The sequence below is a fragment of the Crocodylus porosus genome, unplaced genomic scaffold (assembly GCF_001723895.1).
Source record: "Crocodylus porosus isolate Cpor-Errol unplaced genomic scaffold, CroPor_comp1, whole genome shotgun sequence".
Taxonomy (NCBI): Eukaryota; Metazoa; Chordata; order Crocodylia; family Crocodylidae; genus Crocodylus; species Crocodylus porosus.
The window spans coordinates 174,442,399-174,454,065 of NW_017728906.1; the positions used below are offsets into that span (position 1 = coordinate 174,442,399).

At 43.2% G+C, this 11,667-nt stretch overlaps 1 protein-coding gene across 2 annotated transcripts in view; it reads right to left on the reverse strand.

Moving 5' to 3' along the window:
- The window catches only part of ATM (ATM serine/threonine kinase), a 100,935-nt gene that overhangs the window by 45,008 nt on the left and 44,260 nt on the right, over positions 1–11,667 (reverse strand). For both annotated transcript variants that reach the window (XM_019530229.1, XM_019530230.1), the window contains exons 25-30: positions 10,331–10,500; positions 9,797–10,043; positions 7,644–7,762; positions 6,975–7,101; positions 4,288–4,487; positions 2,735–2,909 (exon numbers count right to left, since the gene is read on the reverse strand). In XM_019530229.1, coding sequence (XP_019385774.1) covers positions 2,735–2,909; positions 4,288–4,487; positions 6,975–7,101; positions 7,644–7,762; positions 9,797–10,043; positions 10,331–10,500 — 1,038 coding nt within the window. The remainder of the gene's footprint in view (positions 1–2,734; positions 2,910–4,287; positions 4,488–6,974; positions 7,102–7,643; positions 7,763–9,796; positions 10,044–10,330; positions 10,501–11,667) is intronic.

Sequence of the window (11,667 nt, forward strand, 5' to 3'; positions counted from 1 at the left end):
GGGACAGCTCTGTCAGGCCTTCAGTCAGCGCAGATGTAGTTAGGGATCTTCTGGAAGGGCTAGACATTTTTAAGTCTGCAGGTCCAGATGCCCTCCACCCAAGGGTGTTGAGGGAGCTGGCAGGGATCATTGCAGAGCCCTTGGCCCAGCTGTATGAGCATTTATGGTCATCTGGCCAGGTGCCGGGGGATTGGAAACTGGCTAATGTGGTCCCAATTTTCAAGCAAGGGAGGACCCAAGTAACTATAGGCCTGTAAGCCTCACTGTGGTGCTTAGGAAGATCTTGGAGAGAATCATCATGGAGCACATCTGTGGGGGGCCAGCAGAGGAGATGATGCTCAGGGGCAATCAGCATGGGTACATCAAAGGCAGGTCCTGCCTGACCAACCTGGTTGCCTTTTATGACCAGGTGACTAAATCCTTGGATGATGGTGTTGCCGTGGACGTAGTCTTTCTAGACTTTAAGAAGGCCTTTGACACTGTCTCTCACCCCATCCTCATCAATAAATTAAGTGACTGTGGCATTGATGCCTACACAGTTGGATGGGTAAAAAATTGGCTGATGGGGCACACCCAGAGAGTGGTGGTGGAGAGTGGTACTCAACCTGGCGAGATGTGAGCAGTGGGTTACCCCAGGCCCGCACTGTTTAACAATTTCATCAACGACTTGGATGAGGGGGTGAAAAGCACACTGTCCAAGTTTGCTGATGACACTAAGATGTGGGGCAAGGTGGACATACTTTAAGGCAGAGAGAGGCTTCAAATACATTTAGACAGACCACAGTGGGCAGATGAGAATAGGATGGGGTTCAGCGCAGACAAATGCAGGGTGCTGCACCTTAGGAGAAGGAATCCTCAGCATACGTACAGGCTGGGGAGTTCCCTCTTGAAAGGAAAGAGGTGGAACGGGATCTTGGAGTCATTATTGACCCCAAGATGAACATGAGCAGCCAGTGCCAGACCGCAGGCAACAAAGCTAGCCATACCTTGTCATGCATCCAAAGATGCATCTCAAGCCAGTCCAGAGAGGTGATACTCCTCCTCTATGCGACTTTGGTCAGGCCGCAGTTGGAGTACTGCATCCAGTACTGGGCGCCACACTTGAAAAGGGATGTGGCCAACCTGGAGAGGGTTCAGAGGAGGGCCACCCGCTTGGTGAGAGGGCAGCAGGACAGGCCCTGTGAGGAGAGACTGAGGAACCTGAACCTGTTCAGCCTCAGCAAGAGGAGGCTGAGGGGATCTGGTGGCTGCCTACAAACTCATCAGGGGAGATCAACAGCAAATAGGTAGAGCCCTTTTCTCCCCAGCACCACCTAGAGTGATGAGGAACAATGGTAATAAGCTGATGGAGAATAGGTTTAGGCTAGCGATCATAAGGCAATTTTTTACAGTTACGGTGGCCAAAATCTGGAACCAGCTTCCCAGGGAAGTGTTCCTCGCCCCTACCTTGGGCAAATTCAAGAGGAGGTTGGATGATCACCTGTCTGGGGTCATTTGACCCCAGCATCCTTTCCTGCCCATGGCAGGGGGTCAGACTTGAGGATCTGCTCAGGTCCCTTCCAACCCTACCAACTATGAAACTATGGCAAGGCTTTCTATGGCACATTAATCACAAGTTCCATGGCTCTTAGTGCGAGGCACAAGGAGCCCCATACAGGGCTTAAAGAAAAAAGTTGAAAAAGCAGAAATTTATTAAAACCTACACTTTCCTTAACAACAAATCTCATTGTTAAATAATACAAAGGGATTAAACTTTAATATGGGTTATTATTAGGGATGCACTGATTAAGGTTTTCTTGACCAATACCAATATTCGATGATGAACCAATAATATTGGCCAATTCCAATCCAATAACTGACATTTAGTAATAGATAATAGTAATAAAATGCAAGGCATTTTAAACTACTGACATAAATAAACTTTTTTTGTTTTGTTTTGTTTGTTTTATATTTCTCTCTCTCTCTCATACGCATGCCCTGCCTGCTCTGGCCCTTGATGAGGAAAGCAGTGACTGCCTTATTCCCACACGTCACGCCATATGCCCAGAGCTCCTACCTGCATGTGGCTCCAGCCCGCAGCCCCACTCCTCATGCAGCCTGTGCTGCTGTCCTGAGCGAGGTGAACCCTTGTGAGGACAGCAGCACTGGGTGCGTTTGGAGCCCCAGAGCACACCACTGCCTCAGTGCTAGTGGGCCCCGAGCAGCTGAGCTCATGCAGCCACTGGGGAGAAGCCACTTTTCCAAATACATCCTGTGCCCGGTGGAGTGGAATGTTCCTTGCATCCTGCCTTACTCCACCTGTACGCAGCCCAATGTCACTGCAGCAGCCCCTACATAGGCCCCTGATGTGCATACACCATTCCATGGCAGCGGCAGTATCAGCAGGAGCTGGTAACAGTTCCTTTGTTGCTGAGCACAGCACCCCGTCAGCTCCCTGCTCCTTGCCAGGACATATAGTCTGTCGCACGCCTGGGCCAGGCCACAGAGACTAGACTATGCTTGCGAGGGTGCTCTGGGCACATGGCCATAATTATTGGCTACAACAACCAAAAAAGCCAATAATGTCATTTCTCCTTTTATCAGTGTCAATCCGATAGCCAAGCAATATACTGGTACACCACTAATTATTACATAGGCAGTATTATTAATTATAAAAATGTAGATAGTTAATAAAATTACAAAAAACTATCCTACAAATAAAGAAAAACAACAAATGCATCTTATGAAAATCTACCTGTTCCTGAATCTCAGGCTGGTCACCAACAAGGGGAATTAGCGTGCCTACAATAACATGAAGATGACTCTCTAGGGCATCCTTACAATATGTGACTGCTGCATGGCAGACACGGTTTAGAAGGTCACAACAGAGTGAAAAGCTGCGCATGGATACATCCCTGACAGCAGTGGGTCTGTTACAGGAAACAAAACACAATTGAGGAATGAAATTAAAAAACAAGTATCTCTACTCAAAGTACTAGCTTTATCTTACTGTATGAAGAAATAGGAGGAAGGTGAATATATAAACAAGTTATAGGAGGCATTGCTTGAGATCTTAAAACTGTCAACCCAATTCCCAGAAGGAATCTGCCCACAAGTTTTAGTGGTACCAAACCTCAAATGTTTGCTTTTTTGTAGCAGCTAAATTATTCCCTTATGAATACAGTTTAATGATGGATTGTCAGTGGGGAAAAATACAGGCTTCCACTGCTTACATTCCACATTTCTGTCCCAGTGCTAGTGCTGCAGTGACAGCTCCAGTGTTTTATTGCCATAGAATCTGCTCCAATATCTACTTGTTGCCTCAAAACTAGACTCTTGGACAGGGTTTGCCAACTGGCACAAGTGGCACAGGCAGTCTGCATGCATGGTATGCGGCAGATTGGGGAGGGGACACGTAGGACAGGGGCAGATAGGGCAGGAACCAGAAAGCAGAGCTTCAGATCAGCCAGGGAGCACATGGCAGAAAGCAGAGCAGCAGCTTACTCAGGAAGCAGAAAGGAAGATGTTAGACAAGCAGAATGAATACATAGCAAAGAAAGTCGTCATTCACAAGGCAGCTGGACATGTTGAAGTAGAGATAAAGTCTGGGGTTTAAAAAAAGGAAAACATGGTGGTCTAAAGAAGTTGGGAACTGCAGGAAAGCAGTCAGAACAGAAGCTCACAAAAATGACATAACACAAAGGATGCTCTGGAAAGAAAAACAAGTAGCAGGATCAGGGGAGAGAATTCAGAGACATGATTATAAAACTACAGTTTGATTTAGGATAGACAGTTTAGGCTTATGAAAGAATGAGTAATTTAAGTTGAAATAGCCTAATTCCTTGTTATAATTAGTACACAACATTGCAAACTCAATCATATTCCCTTGAGTAACAAAATTAGAAGCTGTACAAAGAAGGGATATGAAAGAGATTTACCAAAATATTATTTTTTACAATGAAGATGTCTGCATAATTCTGGGTGCCCTTTGATATCAAGTAGCACATTTTAGTTCTTTTTAAGTTACTGTGACTAATATAGCCAATATTTATTAAAATGTGAACTAACAAAGTATCAAGGAAAGGTGATTTTGAAGATGCCCACCCAAGTTCAGTAAGTCTCCTGTAGTTTTCAGACAACAGAACAAGGCTATAATCCATAATATAACCAGTAATCAATCTTTGATGTGTCATTATTGTCAACTTCAGAACAGTTCCTACACATACGATGCACTTGCCAGCCAGGATTGAAATGTGAAGATAATAGGAAGTAAAAACATAAGGAAGAAAAGACAATCATGGGACTTACCCGTTTATGATGTGGTGAATCAGGGTATAAATTACATCACGAAGAACAAAGGCCCAAGCTCCTCCTAAGCCATCTTTTATCTCTTTAAGTAACAAACTAACAAACAAGTGATAAATAATAAAAATTCTGTGTTTTTCGTAAATATTGTTTGTATCAGTTGCCTGTTTGCATATGGCTAGTAGGATTTTCTGGAACGAATCCTAAAAATTAACAAAAACATCAAGAGAAAAGCAGTTTCTCAGATCAAAATAGCAGAAGTTATTTCACTTCAAGAAAGAAACTAACACCTCACTTTTTTTCTTAGTCATGTACAAAGGTGTGTTTATTTTGGACACTAAGGCCCCCTTCACATGTGCAAGTAAGGTGTCACAGATGACACCAAGTTATGGGGAAGTGTGGTTATGCTTGAAAATAGGTTACAGTTACAGGCAGACCTAGACAGTCTAGCAAGTTGAGTGGATCGGAGCCTGATGAAGTTCAACGTTGAGAAATGTGAAGTGCTCCACCTTGGAATGAGCAACCCCCAACATACCTACAGGGTTGGCAGCACCAAAATGACTAGCACCATGACTGAAAGGGACCTGGGGGTAATAATAGATCACAGTATGAATATGAGCCGGCAGGGCGATGCTGTAGCCAGTAGGGCAAATAATACTCTGGCGTGCATCAATTGATGCATCTCTAGCAAAACCAGGGAGATGATTCTTCCACTCTACTCAGCACTGGTGAAATTGCAGCTGGAGTACTGAGTCCAATTCTGCGCACCACACTTTAACAAGGACATGGACAAACTTGAGAGAGTCCAAAGAGCCACCCGTATAATTAGAGTCTTAAAAGGCAAGCCATACGAGGAAAGGCTGAGGGACCTGGGACTCTGCAGCCTGAGGAAAAGGTGGCTGAGAGGAAACCGGGCAGCAGCTTGCCACTACACTAGGGGAGAATATCAAGGATTCAGTAAGCAACTGTTCATCAGGGCAGCCAAGGGGAAAACCAAGAGTAATGGCCACAAACTCTTGGAAGATTGATTCAGGCTCAACAGAAAGAAAAACTTCTAGACTATGGAATAAGCTCCCTCCAGAGGTGGTGCAATCACCTACCCTGGAAATCTTCAAGAGGAAACTAGACAGTCACCTTGCTGGGGTGACCTGACCCCCAGTTATCTTTCCTGCTTGGTGCAGGGGACTGGACCTGATGATCTTCCGGGGTCCCTTCCAGCCTTACAATCTATGAATCTATGATGGAATCAAAAGTGCAACCCACACAGTTGCACCTCCTGCTGTGCCACACACGCACTGTATTGCTAGTGCAGGAGAAGCCCAATCCAAGTTGAGGAGCTCCCAGACAGGGATGCCCCATGCATCCCCAGGGCTAAGGGATTGTGGCAATGAGGACTGCATGATGTGTGAAACCTCCAGGCCCTGGGGACCAAGGCAGGCACACCCTCGAGCCCTAGGGATCGCACCTGCCACAGTCCCCAGGAGTTTCATGAATCCTTAAGTCCTAGAGGTTGTGCTTTGATCCCAGGACCCAGGGGTTTGAGCCCTAAGGATCATGCCTGCCTCAATCTCCAGGTCCTGGGGGTTTCATACAACCCTGAGTCACTGCAGCTGCTGCAATCCCCAGGGCCTGGGGGTTTCACACCTGGCAGAGTGCACCCCTGCGACTGGGAGTCCTGTCAGCTGATGGGGCTCCAAGCCACAGGGGAGACCCTGCTACATGTGCAAATTAAAGGTCAATAGCAATTAGCTATCAAGTTAGTACACATCTTCAAGGTCTAATTTTATAGCTGATTGGAGCTTTCTATCCTGTGATGGCTACTTTGTACTTGTAGCTCAAGGGTGGGCAAAATGCAGCCTGCAGGCCAGATGCGGCCCACCAGGCAATTTCTAAAGAAATTTAGAAAATTAATATTTGTCTGCCCCTGGCTGCCTGTTATGCAGCCCTCGATAGCTTGCCAAAACTCAGTAAGCAGCTCTCTGCCTGAAATAAATGCCCGCCCCTATTTTAGCTGGTCTTAAGGTAATTGTGCAATTAACCAGTTAACTGTGCAACACTTGTAACATGTAGAGGGGGTTTAAATAACAGACCATAGAGATAAATTCTAGGAGTGGAGGTATAGATCATATTCCCTGCACCTCTAATATTTTTAAAACAACTTTTTCCCCCCACAGAGAGGCAACATAGATGATAACAGCCAAACCTTTCTGTAAAGCAGGGGTGGGTAAAATGTGGCCCGCGGGCCAGATGCGGCCCACCAGGCCATTCTATCCAGCCTGCAGGGCCCCTAAAAAAAGCCTAAACCAGGAGAAAGTGGAAGTCCACATTACCAGCAAAGGAAACAAATATTACTATTTTTACTATTTAATATTTACAACATGCATGTCTGTGTTCTGCTTTGTTTAAAAAGTAATGACAGAAGTGCTGCCATTCTAATGGACTAAATTTTATTTACTCTTAAGTAAACCTCCCACAACTTGATTCATTTTTAACTGAGACTTTTTTCTCTTTTCCATATTTTACATATGCTTCCTCCTTTTAATGCTAAAAGTAGCACAGCTACACCCTCTAATTGTACAACTGAGAATATGTTTTTTTTGGTTTACACATAGTGAAAACATATAAGTAAAACAAAATATACTTAAAAAAGAAATTTTAACAATCAAAAAACTGCAAAATCATATACTTACAGGATTTTTAGAAAGAACAGCTACAAGACTTTTTAACTTGGCTTTATGACAACCGCTAATATAATCCAAGGTTGCCTTGATCACGTAAGATGGAAAATGAGGAGGATTAGGAGCAGGGTCCAGGTCCCTGAATGATTTAAAAGAATGTAACAATAAAACTTCCAAAAATATATTCAGGTATCATGATTTTGGATTCATTAAAAATACTGAAAATGTTGCAAAGCAGATGCGATTTCATCCTTCTTAGGCAAGAGTAACTGCATTGTCAAAAAACAATATTGTAACAATAGTGACACCTGCCAGTTACTGGAGAATCAGTTTACTTTCAGCAAATCAACAAACAGAAGTTTAAAGAACCTCTACAGGACTAATATTAAAGAAGCTGCACAGTAACCCAAAAAATCAATTAAGACTAGGAAACAGACCCAAAGAACTCCCCTACTTCTAGCCACGAGGAACGAAGAAACAGGACCATTCTGCAGTTTTACAGCCTCACTAGCAATTCAGTAGAAATCAACAGAATTAGTACACAGTCATGATATAAAGTATTAAAACATGTTGCATTACTCATTTGAGTAACTTTTCTCATTCCTCCACTTCAGAAGGGGAAAGAAGAAATGCATACACCCATCATCTTGCACAATGCTCTAAAATCCTGTGTCTACATACCCCGTAAATTTACTTAGGTGAGATCCTTCTCCTGCCTCAATGTTGGCTGGCTCATGTAAGGTCATCAACAGCTCTAGCACGATCTCTGGAAAGTTACTGTGAGACAAATTGTCAATTTGCTAGAAGACAAAAATGGGTTCAGTTAGTGTTTTAACAGCACAGCTTTAACTCAGAAATCACCTAACTGAAAAATCTTAATTTTGATTTTTAAATGACTATATTTACTCAACTAGAAGACAATCCTGATTACAAGATGACCCCCTAATAATTAGATTCTATTTATGAAAAAATTATAGATTTGTTATAATCTTCCAGGTAAAGAAACTACTTTTTGGAAGTTTGCCTTGAATTTTTTCTCCTCACTGGCACTGCAGAGAAAATAAATCTGAGGAGTCAAGTAGCTCTTTTGCTCTCTGCTTCCCCTGCCTCCAACTGTTTCCCCTGGCAGCACCTTTCCTATCTTCTTACAGTCAGACCCTGCTCTCCCTAAGCACATGGAAGTGAGGAGCACATTTGAAAACAATAACCTTGAAATTAAACACAGCTATAGCAATTTGCATACAGTACCCACACACTTAGTTCATCCAGAATTAATGTATGTTACCTTATTTTTGAAACTGCTGCAAGTTTTAGCAGAGATGCTCTATAAATACACTTCTGAGCAACAATTTGGCACCTACTTATATGTAGTACAAACTAGGTCTGGTATTAGTCCAAAACCAAAGGTTTATCACACAGTTCATTGAGCTGGGCTCCACCAGAGTCAACAGCATTTCAAGCCATGGTGACCCCACAGCTCAGCACTGCTAAGTGTGTGTGTGTACTTCAGATACCCCCCAACAAAGGATCCATGTGCTATAATTAGCCCACACCTGACTGGAAATGGGTGTTCTTATCATGAGTCCTGGGATGCTCCAAAAACTTATATGCAGATAAGGTGCAGGGCAACCTGATCTGGCTTCACCTCATGGAGGGTGGGGCCACACAGACCATATGCAATAGGCTGAGAGAAGCAGTGACTGAGGGCTTCTGTGTGAACTGTCTGGGCTCTTCATTTCATGGTGTTTGCTAGGCATTTAAGGCTCGTGAAGTAGCAAGAATCACTGGAAGCGCGAAAGAAAGGAAATCAAAATGTATGCAATGTAGTGACTCACCACAACTTGAAAAACAGTTGGCAGTGAGAACTGCACTTAATGTGAGCTGCCGTATGTCTTATTCAGGTAGGCTGCGCTAACCTTACCTTGTGGTAGGGTCCCATCAGCATGATTGCCCAGTGTGGGCCATGTGTTTTATAGATATGCTCAGTTTTGTCTGCATTTAATCTTCATAGTTGGTTTCCAATGCTGAGCACAGGCTGCTTTTGGCAGCAGTTTAATGATAGACAATACATTTAGTGAGCGTCCCTTCCATATGATAAGATGAAGGGCTTTTTTCCCCCCTCAGCCAACTGGGGGAAAACCTCATCTTGTATTTGAGTAAATATGGTAACCTCTTTTTCTTCCTAGAATTCCTTTCTATCCTTTGAAAGGTCCAAATTACCCTTCAAAACCACAAATCTGCCTGGAATTATTTTACCTGTTGTAATTACAACATTTTATTATTACTATTTGGGGATGGCGAAGGTGAAAGGAGAGGGTCTGTTTTCTGTATTTGACAGAATTTTGTAAAGTCAAATGTCACTATTTATCCATTAATAATCAGCATCTTCTTGGGTACCGAGCAAGAGTACAATGAAGAAAAGAAATTAAATATTTTAAAATACGAAAATGTGACTTGCAGAAATAATTTTGGCTGGGGAAAGTCATAAATCATAATTACTGAGAATTATTATATAATTCATATTTTGAAACATCATATTTCAAGTAAACAGTATGACTTTGAGATGGCACAGTTGAACTCAATTGAGAGATTCAAAACACTAACTGTGACTTTATTATAAAACACTGTCACAGTTGAAGACCTAAAACATCTGAATTCTTATTTAATATTTTCCTTTCAACTGTATTATGTGTCACCCATATGTTGATATATGTCACCACAGTTTTTGTATTTGGCAGAACTTTGTATATAGTCTGTGTTACTTTCTCATGAATAATCAGATTCCTTGCTGAATGCAGAATAAAACAGAAATAAAGAAAATAAAAATTAGATACCTGTTTTCCTAAGCAGTCTTCATCAGTAAGCATGTCATAAACTTTACAAGCTGTCTCTCTCTGCTGTACTATTTCACTGTCTTCATCGCTCTGATAGGCAAAATACGGCAGAATATTTACAAGTATCTTTGGAAAGCAGTCTGCAAGAATGTTCCTCCAGTCTTTTTCAATTTTGTTTGCTATGGATTTCACATCTTCAAACTGACTTCTAATGACCAGGTGTGGAACCAGAACTTTATAACAAGACCTACAGGTAAGGAAATGTATTTCCAAAACTTGTTCAAATAAAACAAATTAAAAAAAAAACCTTAAAATTTTACGTACAATACAACATATACAGTTTATCTGTTGTATAACCAAACTTGTAATTACTGTCAAGTTACAGCTATATATGACATTTCAACTGTTACAAGAGACATGATTAGAATTAATTATACATCTCTACAGAGAAAGATTGTAAAGCAGCATTATATCTGATACTTGGGTAAGCACATTTCACAATGTTAAGTAAGGTGCTTTTACATGTCAACTCACTTGTAGAACTCCTCCAGGCTAGAGTAGTTCAGAAGAACAAAAGGAAAAGCAGATAGGGTGTACCCACTAGCTTTCATTCTCAGCCACTCCAGCACCAGATAGTCTAACCGAGAATTCATGAAGTCTTCTATACTTCTATAGCCAAAAATGTCAGACACTCTTGCCAAAACCTAGGCAATAAATAAGATTATGAGATAACGTGCAAAGCATATGGTACTGAGCAAGAATCTGTTTCTATGCCTTCTTCCTAACTCATTCTTTTTGTCTTCTTGCTCATCTACTAGTATTTATATGGTTCAATTTACACTTAATATATGCTATCACTTGTATTATCACAGGAAATACCATTATCCCCTCATGGTAGGTACTGTATAAACAAAATTAAAAGACTATGCTCTGAGGAATAATCTAAGGCAAAATATAACACATGGATATAGATGGATGAAGAAGCACAATGAACCAATGAGATAAAACTGGCCAGAACGATAAAGCAATAATCTAAATATACCACTATTATATAAATCAGGAGTGGGCAAAATATGGCCTGTGGACTACATCCAGCGCACAAGGCGATTTTATCCAGCCCGTGAGCAGGCACCACCAATTAACTGTATTCTGCCCAGCACACTGCTGTTTGCACGGGGTCCAAGCCCTGCCCACTTCCACCGAGGCAGTGCACTTCGCTCCTGCCCTGAACCCGGCCCTGACCAGCACACAGCTTTCATGCATGGCTGCTGCCAAGGGAACTGCTTAGCTCACCTGGAGTCCACAGGCTCCTCCTCATGTCTCTGCTGCAGCACTCTGGGCACCAGGTACAGAAGTGCCAGCAAGCAGGGATAAGCTGCAGCAGGGATAAGCTGTGTGGGAGCATGGATCCCGTGGTCTGCGCCCAGTGGGGCAGCAGGAGCATGGAATCCAGGTCAGCCTGGTTGCATTATGCAGGGCTCCCCAAGGCTCATGTGCAGCTCTTGGGAATCATGCGCCCCCATGTGATGGAGCTTGCGGCCTTCACTGCTGCCCTGCTGCCACATGCAGCTCCCAGGACTCTACTGGAAGTGATGGCAAGCCCTGCGTGATAGAGGCAGGCCAGCTCAGTACTGCTCCCTGCTTCCTGTCAGAGTGCTGAGAACTCCACATGGCAACAAGGAACAGGGCCAGGCCGCTGGCTTCATTGTGCAGGTCCCCCCTCCCCCCACAACTCTGACTGGGTCCCAGGAGCTAAACGTGAAGTGTGGGGAGCCCCACACAATGGAGGCAGGCCTGTCTGGAGCAGCTTGCCACCATGTGCAGCATCCAGAAGTGACTGGAGCCACACACCACCAGAGGCTCTGCCTACA